Source organism: Notothenia rossii (assembly GCF_949606895.1).
Source record: "Notothenia rossii genome assembly, chromosome: 8".
In the NCBI taxonomy this organism is placed as follows: domain Eukaryota; kingdom Metazoa; phylum Chordata; class Actinopteri; order Perciformes; family Nototheniidae; genus Notothenia; species Notothenia rossii.
The window spans coordinates 82788661-82807741 of NC_136906.1; the positions used below are offsets into that span (position 1 = coordinate 82788661).

At 43.3% G+C, this 19081-nt stretch overlaps 1 protein-coding gene and 1 pseudogene across 2 annotated transcripts in view; both read right to left on the reverse strand.

Moving 5' to 3' along the window:
* The window catches only part of LOC307016319, a 264046-nt pseudogene that overhangs the window by 173339 nt on the left and 71626 nt on the right, over positions 1–19081 (reverse strand). The gene's annotated exons all lie outside the window — the stretch shown is intronic.
* asap2b (ArfGAP with SH3 domain, ankyrin repeat and PH domain 2b) overlaps positions 1–19081 on the reverse strand; it is a 57552-nt gene that overhangs the window by 19318 nt on the left and 19153 nt on the right. Inside the window, 13 exon segments of the mRNA XM_079647086.1 lie at positions 1–66; positions 7040–7229; positions 7515–7609; positions 9313–9446; positions 10372–10538; positions 11031–11079; positions 11255–11342; positions 12673–12742; positions 14152–14252; positions 14987–15073; positions 16204–16279; positions 16526–16611; positions 16934–17063. The exon segment at positions 1–66 is cut by the window's left edge and continues 20 nt beyond it. Of these exon segments, the coding sequence (XP_079503212.1) occupies positions 1–66; positions 7040–7229; positions 7515–7609; positions 9313–9446; positions 10372–10538; positions 11031–11079; positions 11255–11342; positions 12673–12742; positions 14152–14252; positions 14987–15073; positions 16204–16279; positions 16526–16611; positions 16934–17063 (1339 nt within the window).

Sequence of the window (19081 nt, forward strand, 5' to 3'; positions counted from 1 at the left end):
GACGATGTGCAGCGAGTTCCTGTCCACCATCCGGACCGCCAGGTGGAGCGCCGTCTCCCCGGGCTCCTGCAGAACCAACGGGTCGATGTTCATATCATCAGTTCTCAGGTTATAGACTCAGGTTATAGACTCAGGTTATAATCTCAGGTTATAGACTCAGGTTATAGTCTCAGGTTATAGACTCAGGTTATCTATAGACTCAGGTTATAGACTCAGGTTATAGTCTCAGGTTATAGACTCAGGTTATAGTCTCAGGTTATAGACTCAGGTTATAGACTCAGGTTATAGACTCAGGTTATCTATAGACTCAGGTTATAGTCTCAGGTTATAATCTCAGGTTATAGACTCAGGTTATAGACTCAGGTTATAGACTCAGGTTATAGTCTCAGGTTATAGTCTCAGGTTATAGACTCAGGTTATAGACTCAGGTTATAGACTCAGGTTATAGTCTCAGGTTATAGACTCAGGTTATCTCTAGACTCAGGTTATAGACTCAGGTTATAGACTCAGGTTATAGACTCAGGTTATAGACTCAGGTTATAGACTCAGGTTATAGACTCAGGTTATAGTCTCAGGTTATAGTCTCAGGTTATAGTCTCAGGTTATAGACTCAGGTTATAGACTCAGGTTATAGACTCAGGTTATAGACTCAGGTTATCTCTAGACTCAGGTTATAGACTCAGGTTATAGTCTCAGGTTATAGACTCAGGTTATAGACTCAGGTTATAGTCTCAGGTTATAGACTCAGGTTATAGACTCAGGTTATAGACTCAGGTTATAGACTCAGGTTATCTCTAGACTCAGGTTATAGTCTCTGGTTATAGACTCAGGTTATAGACTCAGGTTATAGTCTCAGGTTATAGACTCAGGTTATAGACTCAGGTTATAGACTCAGGTTATAGACTCAGGTTATAGACTCAGGTTATAGTCTCAGGTTATAGACTCAGGTTATAGTCTCTGGTTATAGTCTCAGGTTATAGACTCAGGTTATAGTCTCAGGTTATAGTCTCAGGTTATAGACTCAGGTTATAGTCTCAGGTTATAGACTCAGGTTATAGTCTCAGGTTATAGACTCAGGTTATAGACTCTGGTTATAGACTCAGGTTATAGACTCAGGTTATAGACTCAGGTTATAGTCTCAGGTTATAGACTCAGGTTATAGACTCAGGTTATAGACTCAGGTTATAGTCTCAGGTTATAGACTCAGGTTATAGACTCAGGTTATAGACTCAGGTTATAGACTCAGGTTATAGACTCAGGTTATAGACTCAGGTTATAGTCTCAGGTTATAGACTCAGGTTATAGACTCAGGTTATAGACTCAGGTTATAGACTCAGGTTATAGTCTCAGGTTATAGTCTCAGGTTATAGACTCAGGTTATAGACTCAGGTTATAGACTCAGGTTATAGACTCAGGTTATAGACTCAGGTTATAGACTCAGGTTATAGACTCAGGTTATAGTCTCAGGTTATAGACTCAGGTTATAGACTCAGGTTATAGACTCAGGTTATAGACTCAGGTTATAGTCTCAGGTTATAGACTCAGGTTATAGACTCAGGTTATAGACTCAGGTTATAGACTCAGGTTATAGTCTCAGGTTATAGACTCAGGTTATAGACTCAGGTTATAGACTCAGGTTATAGACTCAGGTTATAGTCTCAGGTTATAGTCTCAGGTTATCTATAGTCTCAGGTTATAGACTCAGGTTATAGACTCAGGTTATAGACTCAGGTTATAGACTCAGGTTATAGACTCAGGTTATAGACTCAGGTTATAGACTCAGGTTATAGTCTCAGGTTATAGACTCAGGTTATAGTCTCAGGTTATAGACTCAGGTTATAGTCTCAGGTTATAGACTCAGGTTATAGTCTCAGGTTATAGACTCAGGTTATAGTCTCAGGTTATCTATAGTCTCAGGTTATAGTCTCAGGTTATAGACTCAGGTTATAGACTCAGGTTATAGACTCAGGTTATAGACTCAGGTTATAGACTCAGGTTATAGTCTCAGGTTATAGACTCAGGTTATAGTCTCAGGTTATAGACTCAGGTTATAGTCTCAGGTTATCTATAGTCTCAGGTTATAGACTCAGGTTATAGACTCAGGTTATAGACTCAGGTTATAGTCTCAGGTTATAGACTCAGGTTATAGTCTCAGGTTATAGACTCAGGTTATAGTCTCAGGTTATCTATAGTCTCAGGTTATAGACTCAGGTTATAGACTCAGGTTATAGACTCAGGTTATAGACTCAGGTTATAGTCTCTGGTTATAGTCTCAGGTTATAGTCTCAGGTTATAGTCTCAGGTTATAGTCTCAGGTTATAGTCTCAGGTTATAGACTCAGGTTATAGTCTCAGGTTATAGACTCAGGTTATAGTCTCAGGTTATAGTCTCAGGTTATAGTCTCAGGTTATAGTCTCAGGTTATAGTCTCAGGTTATAGACTCAGGTTATAGTCTCAGGTTATAGACTCAGGTTATAGTCTCAGGTTATAATCTCAGGTTATAGACTCAGGTTATAGTCTCAGGTTATAGACTCAGGTTATAGACTCAGGTTATAGTCTCAGGTTATAGACTCAGGTTATAGACTCAGGTTATAGACTCAGGTTATAGTCTCAGGTTATAGTCTCAGGTTATAGTCTCAGGTTATAGTCTCAGGTTATAGACTCAGGTTATAGACTCAGGTTATAGACTCTGGTTATAGACTCAGGTTATAGTCTCAGGTTATAGTCTCAGGTTATAGACTCAGGTTATAGACTCAGGTTATAGACTCAGGTTATAGACTCAGGTTATAGACTCAGGTTATAGTCTCAGGTTATAGACTCAGGTTATAGACTCAGGTTATAGACTCAGGTTATAGTCTCAGGTTATAGACTCAGGTTATAGACTCAGGTTATAGTCTCAGGTCATAGACTCAGGTTATAGACTCAGGTTATAGTCTCAGGTTATAGACTCAGGTTATAGTCTTAGGTTATAGTCTCAGGTTATAGTCTCAGGTTATAGTCTCAGGTTATAGTCTCAGGTTATAGACTCAGGTTATAGACTCAGGTTATCTATAGTCTCAGGTTATAGTCTCAGGTTATAGACTCAGGTTATAGTATTAGGTTATAGTCTCAGGTTATAGACTCAGGTTATAGACTCAGGTTATCTATAGTCTCAGGTTATAGTCTCAGGTTATAGTCTTAGGTTATAGTCTCAGGTTATAGTCTCAGGTTATAGTCTCAGGTTATAGACTCAGGTTATAGACTCAGGTTATAGTCTCAGGTTATAGACTCAGGTTATAGTCTCAGGTTATAGTCTCAGGTTATAGTCTCAGGTTATAGTCTCAGGTTATAGTCTCAGGTTATAGTCTCAGGTTATAGACTCAGGTTATAGACTCAGGTTATAGTCTCAGGTTATAGTCTCAGGTTATAGTCTCAGGTTATAGACTCAGGTTATAGACTCAGGTTATAGACTCAGGTTATAGACTCAGGTTATAGTCTCAGGTTATAGACTCAGGTTATAGACTCAGGTTATAGTCTCAGGTTATAGACTCAGGTTATAGTCTCAGGTTATAGTCTCAGGTTATAGTCTCAGGTTATAGACTCAGGTTATAGTCTCAGGTTATAGACTCAGGTTATAGTCTTAGGTTATAGACTCTGGTTATAGTCTTAGGTTATAGACTCTGGTTATAGACTCAGGTTATAGTCTCAGGTTATAGTCTCAGGTTATAGTCTCAGGTTATAGACTCAGGTTATAGTCTTAGGTTATAGACTCTGGTTATAGACTCAGGTTATAGTCTCAGGTTATAGTCTCAGGTTATAGACTCAGGTTATAGACTCAGGTTATAGTCTCAGGTTATAGACTCAGGTTATAGTCTCAGGTTATAGTCTCAGGTTATAGTCTCAGGTTATAGACTCAGGTTATAGTCTCAGGTTATAGACTCAGGTTATAGTCTTAGGTTATAGACTCTGGTTATAGACTCAGGTTATAGTCTCAGGTTATAGTCTCAGGTTATAGACTCAGGTTATAGACTCAGGTTATAGTCTCAGGTTATAGACTCAGGTTATAGTCTCAGGTTATAGTCTCAGGTTATAGTCTCAGGTTATAGTCTCAGGTTATAGACTCAGGTTATAGTCTCAGGTTATAGTCTCAGGTTATAGTCTTAGGTTATAGACTCTGGTTATAGACTCAGGTTATAGTCTCAGGTTATAGTCTCAGGTTATAGACTCAGGTTATAGACTCAGGTTATAGTCTCAGGTTATAGACTCAGGTTATAGTCTCAGGTTATAGTCTCAGGTTATAGTCTCAGGTTATAGTCTCAGGTTATAGACTCAGGTTATAGACTCAGGTTATAGACTCAGGTTATAGACTCAGGTTATAGACTCAGGTTATAGACTCAGGTTATAGTCTCAGGTTATAGACTCAGGTTATAGACTCAGGTTATAGACTCAGGTTATAGTCTCAGGTTATAGACTCAGGTTATAGACTCAGGTTATAGTCTCAGGTTATAGACTCAGGTTATAGACTCAGGTTATAGACTCAGGTTATAGACTCAGGTTATAGACTCAGGTTATAGACTCAGGTTATAGTCTCAGGTTATAGACTCAGGTTATAGACTCAGGTTATAGTCTCAGGTTATAGACTCAGGTTATAGACTCAGGTTATAGACTCAGGTTATAGACTCAGGTTATAGACTCAGGTTATAGACTCAGGTTATAGACTCAGGTTATAGACTCAGGTTATAGTCTCAGGTTATAGACTCAGGTTATAGACTCAGGTTATAGACTCAGATTATAGTCTCAGGTTATAGACTCAGGTTATAGACTCAGGTTATAGACTCAGGTTATAGACTCAGGTTATAGACTCAGGTTATAGACTCAGGTTATAGTCTCAGGTTATAGACTCAGGTTATAGACTCAGGTTATAGACTCAGGTTATCTATAGTCTCAGGTTATAGACTCAGGTTATAGACTCAGGTTATAGACTCAGGTTATAGTCTCAGGTTATAGACTCAGGTTATAGACTCAGGTTATAGACTCAGGTTATAGACTCAGGTTATAGACTCAGGTTATAGACTCAGGTTATAGTCTCAGGTTATAGACTCAGGTTATAGACTCAGGTTATAGACTCTGGTTATAGTCTCAGGTTATAGACTCAGGTTATAGACTCAGGTTATAGACTCAGGTTATAGACTCAGGTTATAGACTCAGGTTATAGACTCAGGTTATAGACTCAGGTTATAGACTCAGGTTATAGACTCAGGTTATAGACTCTGGTTATAGACTCAGGTTATAGTCTCAGGTTATAGACTCAGGTTATAGACTCAGGTTATAGACTCAGGTTATAGACTCAGGTTATAGTCTCAGGTTATAGACTCAGGTTATAGTCTCAGGTTATAGACTCAGGTTATAGTCTCAGGTTATAGACTCAGGTTATAGACTCAGGTTATAGACTCAGGTTATAGACTCAGGTTATAGACTCAGGTTATAGACTCAGGTTATAGACTCAGGTTATAGTCTCAGGTTATAGACTCAGGTTATAGACTCAGGTTATAGACTCAGGTTATAGTCTCAGGTTATAGACTCAGGTTATAGACTCAGGTTATAGTCTCAGGTTATAGACTCAGGTTATAGTCTCAGGTTATAGTCTCAGGTTATAGACTCAGGTTATAGTCTCAGGTTATAGTCTCAGGTTATAGACTCAGGTTATAGACTCAGGTTATAGACTCAGGTTATAGACTCAGGTTATAGACTCAGGTTATAGTCTCAGGTTATAGACTCAGGTTAGACTCAGGTTATAGACTCAGGTTATAGACTCAGGTTATAGACTCAGGTTATAGACTCAGGTTATAGACTCAGGTTATAGTCTCAGGTTATCTATAGTCTCAGGTTATAGACTCAGGTTATAGACTCAGGTTATAGTCTCAGGTTATAGTCTCAGGTTATAGACTCAGGTTATAGTCTCAGGTTATAGACTCAGGTTATAGACTCAGGTTATAGACTCAGGTTATAGACTCAGGTTATAGTCTCAGGTTATAGACTCAGGTTATAGTCTCAGGTTATAGACTCAGGTTATAGACTCAGGTTATAGACTCAGGTTATAGACTCAGGTTATAGACTCAGGTTATAGACTCAGGTTATAGTCTCAGGTTATAGACTCAGGTTATAGACTCAGGTTATAGACTCAGGTTATAGACTCAGGTTATAGACTCAGGTTATAGTCTCAGGTTATAGACTCAGGTTATAGTCTCAGGTTATAGTCTCAGGTTATAGACTCAGGTTATAGTCTCAGGTTATAGTCTCAGGTTATAGACTCAGGTTATAGACTCAGGTTATAGACTCAGGTTATAGACTCAGGTTATAGACTCAGGTTATAGTCTCAGGTTATAGACTCAGGTTAGACTCAGGTTATAGACTCAGGTTATAGACTCAGGTTATAGACTCAGGTTATAGACTCAGGTTATAGACTCAGGTTATAGTCTCAGGTTATCTATAGTCTCAGGTTATAGACTCAGGTTATAGACTCAGGTTATAGTCTCAGGTTATAGTCTCAGGTTATAGACTCAGGTTATAGTCTCAGGTTATAGACTCAGGTTATAGACTCAGGTTATAGACTCAGGTTATAGACTCAGGTTATAGTCTCAGGTTATAGACTCAGGTTATAGACTCAGGTTATAGTCTCAGGTTATAGACTCAGGTTATAGTCTCAGGTTATAGTCCCAGGTTATCTATAGTCTCAGGGTTGTATTGTATATATAGTCCTCGTCTCCCTGTGTCCTGTACCAGTTCATCTTGTTTCTCATTGGTCTAGAGATGCAGAGTTTTGAAGCTTTATTAGCGTAGTGTTTCTGCATTTAGCCATTGCCATGTTTGCCTCTGAAAAGAGCGTTTGTTTTCTCATTTTAGAAAACACTTTTTGGGATTTGGAACTTCTTGTATTTATATACTTCTTGAACTTCGTGAATTTCACGAGTCCAAGTATATGTGTCACGGTTCCTGACGAAATATTCTGAATGTGTTTTGAGTTTGATGGATGTCTCATCACAAACTGCAGTAAACATACGTGTTCGTTGGGTTGGTCGATGGCCTCCTGCAGCTCCACCCCCTCAGCGTAGATCTGCAGCAGCAACAGGATGTCCCGGCATCGAACCGCCTCGTACAGCGCCTGCAGCTGCGCCGCCGCGTCCGCACACTGCCGCCGCACAAACCGCTTCTCCGTGTACTTCGCCATGATGAAGTCCTTCCTCACCTGCCTGCAGAACCACACACACTCATTCAGTCCCTGCGGTTCTGGTCTCCAGGAGGCTCACAGCCTTCATAGAGGGGCACGTTCTAGATCTAAACAAACAGCTCCAGCAGAATGTTAGATCAGTGATGCAAAGATTACAATCTGACTCTGATCAATTGTTAGAAGGTTATTTTGTTGAATCGATCATTACATGCTTGTGTAGCAAACACCAACATGAACCCCTCCTTCAGATGTCATGATATAGATCTGGAGTATGTGTTTGTGATATAGATTTATAGGAATCTCTCACATGTCGCTGCTGGGGTCCGGTTTGGTGACGTCCGGTGCCGACAGATCTGCCTCCATGACCTCGTTGAAGCTGGCATTTCCCACATTCTTCGCCAACTAAAACACAACACGTCAGGTCAGGTGGGTCCGTCTGGACTACTTGTTCTACCCCAGGGGTTCTCAAACTGTTTGAATATCCTTTATTTACAATCAGCCGAGCATGCGTTAAAAAAGGCTCAGCTCTAAAAGGTGCGTTCACACCCTGGAGGTTCTAGAGTTAAACTGACCCCCTGGAAGTTCTAGAGTTAAAACGACCCCCTGGAAGTTCTAGAGTTAAAACGACCCCCTGGAGGTTCTAGAGTTAAAACGCCCCCCTGGAGGTTCTAGAGTTAAAATGCCCCCCTGGAGGTTCTAGAGTTAAAACAACCCCCTGGAGGTTCTAGAGTTAAAACGCCCCCCTGGAGGTTCTAGAGTTAAAATGCCCCCCTGGAGGTTCTAGAGTTAAAACGACCCCCTGGAGGTTCTAGAGTTAAAACGACCCCCTGGCGGTTCTAGAGTTAAAACGCCCCCCTGGAGGTTCTATAGTTAAAACGCCCCCCTGGAGGTTCTATAGTTAAAACGACCCCCTGGAGGTTCTAGAGTTAAAATGACCCCCTGGAGGTTCTATAGTTAAAACGACCCCCTGGAGGTTCTATAGTTAAAACGCCCCCCTGGAGGTTCTAGAGTTAAAACGCCCCCCTGGAAGTTCTAGAGTTAAAATGACCCCCTGGAGGTTCTATAGTTAAAACGACCCCCTGGAGGTTCTAGAGTTAAAATGACACCCTGGAAGTTCTAGAGTTAAAACGCCCCCCTGGAAGTTCTAGAGTTAAAACGCCCCCCTGGAGGTTCTAGAGTTAAAATGACACCCTGGAAGTTCTAGAGTTAAAACGCCCCCCTGGAGGTTCTAGAGTTAAAATGACCCCCTGGAAGTTCTAGAGTTAAAATGACCCCCTGGAAGTTCTAGAGTTAAAACGCCCCCCTGGAAGTTCTAGAGTTAAAATGACCCCCTGGAGGTTCTAGAGTTAAAATGACACCCTGGAGGTTCTAGAGTTAAAATGACCCCCTGGAGGTTCTATAGTTAAAACGCCCCCCTGGAAGTTCTAGAGTTAAAATGACCCCCTGGAGGTTCTAGAGTTAAAATGACACCCTGGAGGTTCTAGAGTTAAAACGACCCCCTGGAGGTTCTAGAGTTAAAACGACCCCCTGGAGTTTCTAGAGTTAAAACGCCCCCCTGGAGGTTCTAGAGTTAAAACGACCCCCTGGAAGTTCTAGAGTTAAAACGACCCCCTGGAGGTTCTAGAGTTAAAATGACCCCCTGGAGGTTCTAGAGTTAAAACGACCCCCTGGAGGTTCTAGAGTTAAAACGACCCCCTGGAGGTTCTAGAGTTAAAATGACCCCCTGGAGGTTCTATAGTTAAAATGACCCCCTGGAGGTTCTAGAGTTAAAATGACACCCTGGAGGTTCTAGAGTTAAAATGACCCCCTGGAGTTTCTAGAGTTAAAACGACCCCCTGGAAGTTCTAGAGTTAAAACGCCCCCCTGGAGGTTCTAGAGTTAAAATGACCCCCTGGAGGTTCTAGAGTTAAAATGATCCCCTGGAGGTTCTAGAGTTAAAATGACCCCCTGGAGGTTCTAGAGTTAAAACGACCCCCTGGAGGTTCTAGAGTTAAAATGACCCCCTGGAGGTTCTAGAGTTAAAATGACCCCCTGGAGGTTCTAGAGTTGCATTAAGTTGAGGAAAGTTGAACAACATGTCTCATCGAAATCGAACGTGGACTCACCAGCAGCTCCGAGGTTCCCAGCATGTCCAGGTCCAGGCTCTGGATCCTGGAGTAGTGGACCCCCATCTCCCTGTGGATCCCCGAGCACTCGATGCAGATCAGAACCCCCAAGTTAGTGGACAGCCAGGTGGGGTCTGAGGGCCAGAGAGGATCAGTTAGGGTGGCTTAATGAAGTCTGGTCTGTACGACTTCTAGTCCTAACGAGTCCTGGCTCTAACTAGTCCTGGTTCTAATGAGTCCTGGTTCTAATGAGTTCTGGTTCTAACAATTCCTGGTCTTAACGAGTCCTGGTTCTAATGAGTGCTGGTTCTAACGAGTCCTGGTTCTAACTAGTTCTGGTCTTGACGAGTCCTGGTCTTAACGAGTCCTGGTTCTAACAAGTCCTGGTTCTAATGAGTGCTGGTTCTAATGAGTCCTGGTTCTAATGAGTCCTGGTTCTAACAATTCCTGGTCTTGACGAGTCCTGGTCTTAATGAGACCTGCTTCTAACGAGTCCTGTTCTTAATGAGTCCTGGTCTTAACGAGTGCTGGTTCTAATAAGTCCTGGTTCTAACATATCCTGGTTCTAACGAATCCTGGTTCTAACTAGTCCTGATTCGAACTAGTCCTGGTTCTAACGAGTCCTGGTTCTAACGAGTCCTGGTCTTAACGAGTCCTGGTTCTAATAAGTCCTGGTTCGAACAAATCCTGGTTCTAACTAGTCCTGATTCTAACTAGTCCTGGTTCTAATGAGTTCTGGTTCTAACAAGTCCTGGTTCTAACGAGTCCTGGTTCTAACAAGTCCTGGTTCTAACAAGTCCTGGTTCTTATGAGTCCTGGTTATAATAATTACTTGAGTATCTTGGTTTAAAGGTTCCCATTCTCTATCAGCAGTATAAGTGCTAGTAGTAGCAGTAGTAGTAGTAGTAGTAGTAGTATTAGTAGTAGTAGTAGTAGTAGTAATATTAGTAGTAATATTAGTAGTATTAGTAGTAGAAGTATTAGTATTAGTAGTAGTAGTAGTAGTATTAGTATTAGTAGTAGTAGTAGTAGTATTAGTAGTAGTATAATATGACGTACCGGGCGCCCCACAGTCGCAGCAGCAGGAGTTCCCGCTCATCCTCTTCACCTCCTCCACGATGGCTCTGGTCAGCTCCTGCACGATGTTGTTCTCTCCTTCGTCCTGATCGCCTTTAAATGCTTTGTTCAGAGCCTCCTCCTTACTGTTCTGCAGCACTGACACCCAGCTACACACACACACACACACACACACACACACACACACACACACACACACACACACACACACACACACACACACACACACACACACACACACACACACACACACACACACACACACACACACACACACACACACACACACACACACACACACACACACACACACACACACACACACACACACACACACACACACACACACACACACACACACACACACACACACACACACACACACACACACACACACTTAAAACTAAATGAAATACACTAACATACACGCATGAATTACTTAAAATACTAAGAGATGCAACATTACTTTGAAGTCAGAGGACCAGAGATGTTCATAGAATATATTTTTTATATATAACTTTTACTCATTATATTTATATTTATATAATTCACAATCACTTTTACTAATGGGCCTCCGCATATCTAGGTATAATATTTAATAATAATAATAATAATAATAATAATAATAACCATATACTCACTGCTGGCAATCAGCCTCATCCTCGGCCTGGAAGTGGTACGTGCGGTCGTCTGCAGGAGAAAGACGGTCAGAGAGTGTGTGTGTGTGTGTGTGTGTGTGTGTGTGTGTGTGTGTGTGTGTGTGTGTGTGTGTGTGTGTGTGTGTATATATATGTGTGTGTGTGTGTGTGTGTGTGTGTGTGTGTGTGTGTGTGTGTGTGTGTGTGTGTGTGTGTGTGCAGCTTACGGGAGAACAGGTCGAAGCTCTTCTTCTCATCTGGACTACTCTTCACCTGGCAGGTGAGCAGGTTCAGTTTGGCCGGGGGTCTGTTAGCCTGCGAGACCACCAGCAGAGAGAGAAGTGCCACGTTAGAGGAGTCCAACGCTCATTAACAGCAAATATATATATATATATATTTTCATGTGTCCTTGTCCCTTTACTTAACCCTTACATCGGCAATTACATGTAAACATTCTGGAAAACTAACTGATTGCTATTTTCTACATTACACATTTAACACTGTAACTACCCCCATATGACACATTAATACACCCCTTTAGCACCATCAGTACCCCGTGTTACACCCTTTTATCCCCATATTACACAAATATAACATCTGTATTAGACCCATGTTACACCACTATTACACCCGCACTACACTGTTATTACACCCATATTACCAGGGACGTGCACAGACATTTTGGGGGGCGGGAGCTCAAGTGGGAAAAAGGGCACTTCACATAATCATTTATTAAAACATTTTTTTTTTTTTAAAGTTAAATATAGTTGCACATCTCTGACTTACTAACCAATTTATTTTAATACCCTCACACTCACGCAATTGTTTAATACTCAACAGAATTCTACAAAATAATCAGCTAACACAGAGACAGGAGAGGGAGGGCTACGGAACTTCACAGTCTAATCTCCCGACCTGATATTTTAATTTTGTATTCAATCAATATATTTTTGGAAAGGGAAACTGTGCGCAAACAGCAGTAGATATATATTCATTTATAAAAAATAAAAAAAGGGGGGAAAAGGGCAGGGGCTCAAGCCCACTTCGATGTCTATGTGTGCACGTGCCTGCATATTATAAGACCCTTATTACACCAAAAAAAGAATCAACAATAATTTAAAAGAAATGTGAATTATAAAGAATTTTCCAATTGTAAAATAATTTGGAAAATCCCGTGTTGAGCAGGATTAGAGCCAAATGTGAAAAAACATCTTTAATTTCTGATAAAAAAGTAATTATTCCACATATGTCTCTAATCCTGTATTAAAGTATATCTGATCTAATAACTATGATGATCAGTAGAGTGCATGTCTGCTTTATTATACTGTATACTATATACTGGATTATAGGTTTGAGATCATGAGTAATAATGAATGATTAGTGCCCCCCCACCCTGCTCCTCCTTCTCCTCCTGTTTCTCTTCTGCTGCTTGCTCTGATCTGAGGACTCTTCATGTAAAAACTTCAAAATAAAAGAAAGAAGGAACAAAACAAAAAATAAAAATAAGAAACTAAAAAAAATTATATTTGCTTTTTTCCCCGAAAAAAAAGAAACCCAGGAGAAGATTTGTTTTGATTGGCTGATGGACATGCAGATGGGGAGGAGCTTCTGATGCATGAGGACCAATCAGAGGAGAGGATCTCACCGTGCCGTGAGGGATGGTCAGGAAGCCGTTCTTCACGGAGCATTTCCTCTTCTGCCACACCTTCCTCAGCCTGAGGACACAGAGTTATTACCATGGTTATTACACTACAAGCTATCAAACCCAGAGGCAGCTATCAAACCCAGAGGCAGCTATCAAACCCAGACGCAGCTATCAAACCCAAAGGCAGCTATCAAACCCAAAGGCAGCTATCAAACCCAAAGGCAGCTATCAAACCCAGAGGCAGCTATCAAACCCAGAGGCAGCTATCAAACCCAAAGGCAGCTATCAAACCCAAAGGCAGCTATCAAACCCAGAGGCAGCAATCAAACCCAGAGGCAGCAATCAAACCCAGAGGCAGCGTTCAACTGGAGGAACGACCACAATACACAGAGGTGCAAAGAAAAAAAGAGCGAGAACGAAACATTTGCAAGCCACACTTAAGGAATTTAAATGTCAGCATGAAGGGTCCTGCAGGGGTCTTGTAGAGATAAGCTAAAATAAGCTAAGCTAAAGGAGGCTAATGTTGGGCCTGATGACGTCTAGTCGTCTCATTTAGACTCTTGTTAGCAACCTCCGTATTTTATGTCGTAGAACTAAAAGTTAAAACCTCTTCAGCTTGTGTTCAGACCTTATTTCAGGATAACAACCAAAACACATTCAGGGAAGAAATGCTGACTCAGGTCAGGGTTCAGGACTCATGATGCTGACTCAGGGTTCAGGACTCATAATGCTGACTCAGGTCAGGGTTCAGGACTCATAATGCTGACTCAGGGTTCAGGACTCATAATGCTGACTCAGGGTTCAGGACTCATAATGCTGACTCAGGGTTCAGGACTCATAATGCTGACTCAGGGTTCAGGACTCATGATGCTGACTCAGGGTTCAGGACTCATAATGCTGACTCAGGTCAGGGTTCAGGACTCATAATGCTGACTCAGGGTTCAGGACTCATAATGCTGACTCAGGGTTCAGGACTCATAATGCTGACTCAGGGTTCAGGACTCATAATGCTGACTCAGGGTTCAGGACTCATAATGCTGACTCAGGGTTCAGGACTCATGATGCTGGCTCAGGGTTCAGGACTCATAATGCTGACTCATGTTCAGGACTCATAAGGCTGACTCAGGGTTCAGGACTCATAATGCTGACTCAGGGTTCAGGACTCATGATGCTGACTCAGGGTTCAGGACTCATAATGCTGACTCAGGGTTTAGGACTCATAATGGTGACTCATGGTTCAGGACTCATAATGCTGACTCAGGGTTCAGGACTCATAATGCTGACTCAGGGTTCAGGACTCATAATGCTGACTCAGGGTTCAGGACTCATAATGGTGACTCATGGTTCAGGACTCATAATGGTGACTCATGGTTCAGGACTCATAATGCTGACTCAGGGTCTGACTGGGTTGTGTATGTTGTTGTGAGCGTGCTGTAGTAAGTGCCTCTCCTGTTGCATGCTGGGACTCTGAGTTCTTACCCCTCGCTCTTCTTGTAGAGCGTGCCGATGCGCTCGGTGCCGTGCGCCTTGTTGCCCTGCAGCTGGTGGAGGCTGTACCCGCTGGGCTTGGCCTGCGAGTCCTGCAACACAACACACGCTCTGACCTCCATCTTTGTAGTTTTCAGTTCAAATTCAAAGGTGTTATCGTCAGATGCTCAGCAGCCACAGTGCAGAAATGAAACTCTCCTGACCTGAGCTCCTCCAACAATGCAACATATATCATAAAATACAAAAATACAAAATAGTGCAAGAAGTCTATATCCATGTAAATAGAATATGATATGTCCAAGAACAGAATGTGAAATTAAATAATGTACATTAAGACGAAATTAAATACGATAAATACGATCCAAAGCTGCGCTCACACCGGACTCAAAGCGAAGATTAGCATCCCGTCACTCGCATCATTGGTGTTTACTCGCGTCACTCAAACTGTACGAGCTGGTGAGGAGGCGGGGCTTATCTCCATTTAGATAACAACAACAACAACATTGACATATTTTGATTTAATTGTACCACCCGAATCAAAACGAAGTAACTACAAACTGATACCGGTGATTAAAAGCATGACTCAGCGTTGTGGAGAGCTTACAGGACGGCAGCGAAACACTTCTACATGTTTTCTGAATGGAGACTCTCTCCCGGAGCGAGGTCTCGTCTATCCTCGACTTTGCATCGACTTCACATGACATCGCTGTGGAACAAAGTCTCTCAGGTGTGAAGGCAGAAACACGCTTCGACACGCGGTACCTTCGACACGCGGTACCTTCGACGCCCGGTACCTTCGACGCGCGGTACCTTCAGTATGTCTCACCTCCTTCTGCTCGGACTGCAGCGAGGCCTTCAGGACATCCCGGAGCTGAGTCAGCTGTTTCCTCTCCCCATCCTGAGCCTGCTTTATCTGGACACCACCGAAGAAGAAGAGACACACGCTTATTATATTTGTGACTCCCCGATGTACATGTCTGCCCGATTTGCAATAGTTTTTAGCTTTAACGTACAACAGAGACTGGAACAGAACCAGCTTGAACATAACACAACCATACAAGTGTGTGTGTGTGTGTGTGTGTGTGTGTGTGTGTGTGTGTGTGTGTGTGTGTGTGTGTGTGTGTGTGTGTGTGATGTTTCTTCATATAGCAGGTGTGTTTAACATAATCCTCTTCTACTCCCTGTGTGGATATCAGACCTTCTGCTCAGAAACGATTTACTTCCTGAAAGAATAAACTCCTTTAAAGACTGTTTATTTCAAGAGTCTTCATTTCAGTATCACGGAAAGACCATGTTACTATTATCTACTAGTTTGTCTCAGTGTCTCAAATGTCCGCCACAAAGCCAGAGCTGGTCCTCCTATTGGACCTCCTATTGGAACTCCTATTGGTCCTCCTATTGGACCTCCTATTGGTCCTCCTATTGGACCTACTATTGGTCCTCCTATTGGACCTCCTATTGGACCTGCTATTGGACCTCCTATTGGACCTCCTATTGGCCCTCCTATTGGACCTCCTATTGGACGGCTACGTACAGAAACCAAAGTGGGACATTTGACGCAGAGGCAAAGAAGAAGAAAAAGCCCGAGCACCTTCATCTGAGAGAAGAGTTCTTGTTTTTGCAAAGTAACTTCCTGATTCTCTGAGGAGACCCTCTTAGTGGGTTCAGTGCATTAAGGGAGAGCTGGAGTGACGTCTGTCAGCGATCACACTGGAAACATTAGGAACTGTAAATGTATGCAATCATTTATGGCATTAATATTTAACATCTAATTATTGTCTGTTGAGATTCCTGAAGATTTTTCATAAAAAAGTTGATTGAAGAACTCAGGTATTTTTCTTATATGACAGCTGTTGCTCACTCTGAAAGGTCTTTCCAGCTTTAGGGCCAGATAACTGAGAGTATTGTTGTTGGCTTCATTCCTTGTCTCACACACACATCCTAAACCAACACACTTTGTAAAGATATAGTTTACAAGTTTACTGCGGGCACAATATTACTGCACCAGTTTATAGCACGGTGCATTGAGCTCCTCCTCCTCACCGTGCTCAGGTCAGCCGTCAGCCTCTCGACGGACGGCTTCAGACTCTCCACCGCCTTCAGTCCGTCCTGGAAGAAGCTGGCAGCACCACGGCGCAGAGAGCACAGGAACACAGAACAAATAAAAACAAAGAACCAACATTTGAAGTAAGGGATAAAGCTCGTTTGAGTTTTGATTTCATGAAATTACTTTTTCTTTCCTTCTAAATTTGTGAGATTTTTCTTGTTTTGTGAGATATGTTTTTAGGAAAAGTAAAGTTCCCAGAAATGCAGAGTTTTATATCTGGAATAATATGACATGACGCATCAACACGGCTTGACGTACTTGCACTGAGCGTGGAAGTACTTGATGAGGTTCTGCAGGAAGTCCACGCCTTTCTTCACCTTGATCTCATTCACCTTGAGGAGGTACTGGGGAGAGAGAGCAGAGCGTCCTCAGCCTCACACACACCTCACACACACCTCCCCCACACACACACCTCCCCCCCCCACACACCTCCCCCCCACACACACACACACACACACACACACACACACACACACACACACACACACACACACACACACACACACACACACACACACACACACACACACACACACACACACACACACACACACACACACACACACACACACACACACACACACACACACACACACACACACACACACACACACACACACACACACACACACACACACACACACACACACACACACACACACACACCTCGCAGGTCTGCAGCTGGAACAGTCTGCGTTCCTTCTCCATCTCCTCGGCGATCTCCCCCCCGCTGAACTCGGTCCGGATCATGCCGTGCTGCTTGGCGTGTTCCCGCTTCTCTTTCTCCAGCTTCACTCTGAAACATCAGCAGAACGTCTGAGCTCACATGTTCCTCCTGTCTGTGTTCCCCGTTTTCCTGTCTGTGTTCCCCGTGTTCTCATGTTCCTGTCTGTGTTCCCCATGTTCTCATGTGTTCCTGTCTGTGTTCCCCGTGTTCTCATGTTCCTGTCTGTGTTCCCCATGTTCTCATGTTCCTGTCTGTGTTCTCCGTGTTCTCATGTTCCTGTCTGTGTTCCCCGTGTTCTCATGTTCCTGTCTGTGTTCCCCGTGTTCTCATGTTCCTGTCTGTGTTCCGCGTGTTCTCATGTTCCTGTCTGTGTTCCCGTGTTCTCATGTTCCTGTCTGTGTTCCCGTGTTCTCATGTTCCTGTCTGTGTTCCCCGTGTTCTCATGTTCCTGTCTGTGTTCCCCGTGTTCTCATGTTCCTGTCTGTGTTCCCGTGTTCTCATGTTCCTGTCTATGTTCCCCGTGTTCTCATGTTCCTGTCTGTGTTCCCCGTGTTTTCATGTTCCTGTCTGTGTTCCGCGTGTTCTCATGTTCCTGTCTGTGTTCCCGTGTTCTCATGTTCCTGTCTGTGTTCCCGTGTTCTCATGTTCCTGTCTGTGTTCCCCGTGTTCTCATGTTCCTGTCTGTGTTCCCCGTGTTCTCATGTTCCTGTCTGTGTTCCCGTGTTCTCATGTTCCTGTCTATGTTCCCCGTGTTCTCATGTTCCTGTCTGTGTTCCCCGTGTTCTCATGTTCCTGTCTGTGTTCCCGTGTTCTCATGTTCCTGTCTGTGTTCCCATGTTCTCATGTTCCTGTCTGTGTTCCCCATGTTCTCATGTTCCTGTCTGTGTTCCCCGTGTTCTCATGTTCCTGTCTGTGTTCCCCGTGTTCTCATGTTCCTGTCTGTGTTCCCTGTGTTCTCATGTTCCTGTCTGTGTTCCCGTGTTCTCATGTTCCTGTCTGTGTTCCCATGTTCTCATGTTCCTGTCTGTGTTCCCCGTGTTTTCATGTTCCTGTCTATGTTCCCCGTGTTCTCATGTGTTCCTGTCTGTGTTCCCCGTGTTCTCATGTTCCTGTCTGTGTTCCCCGTGTTTTCATGTTCCTGTCTATGTTCCCCGTGTTCTCATGTGTTCCTGTCTTTGTTCCCCGTGTTCTCATGTTCCTGTCTGTGTTCCCCGTGTTCTCATGTTCCTGTCTGTGTTCCCCGTGTTCTCATGTTCCTGTCTATGTTCCCCGTGTTCTCATGTTCCTGTCTGTGTTCCCCGTGTTCTCATGTGTTCCTGTCTTTGTTCCCCGTGTTCTCATGTTCCTGTCTGTGTTCCCCGTGTTCTCATGTTCCTGTCTATGTTCCCCGTGTTCTCATGTTCCTGTCTATGTTCCCCGTGTTCTCATGTTCCTGTCTGTGTTCCCCGTGTTCTCATGTTCCTGTCTGTGTTCCCCGTGTTCTCATGTGTTCCTGTCTTTGTTCCCCGTGTTCTCATGTTCCTGTCTGTGTTCCCCGTGTTCTCATGTTCCTGTCTTTGTTCCCCGTGTTCTCATGTTCCTGTCTGTGTTCCCCGTGTTCTCATGTTCCTGTCTGTGTTCCCCGTGTTCTCATGTTCCTGTCTGTGTTCCCTGTGTTCTCATGTGTTCCTGTCTGTGTTCCCCGTGTTCTCATGTTCCTGTCTATGTTCCCCGTGTTCTCATGTTCCTGTCTGTGTTCCCCGTGTTCTCATGTGTTCCTGTCTGTGTTCCCCGTGTTCTCATGTTCCTGTCTATGTTCCCCGTGTTCTCATGTTCCTGTCTGTGTTCCCCGTGTTCTCATGTTCCTGTCTATGTTCCCAGTGTTCTCATGTTCCTGTCTGTGTTCCCCGTGTTCTCATGTTCCTGTCTGTGTTCCCCGTGTTCTCATGTGTTCCTGTCTGTGTTCCCCGTGTTCTCATGTTCCTGTCTATGTTCCCCGTGTTCTCATGTGTTCCTGTCTGTGTTCCCCGTGTTCTCATGTTCCTGTCTATGTTTCCCGTGTTCTCATGTGTTCCTGTCTATGTTCCCCGTGTTCTCATGTGTTCCTG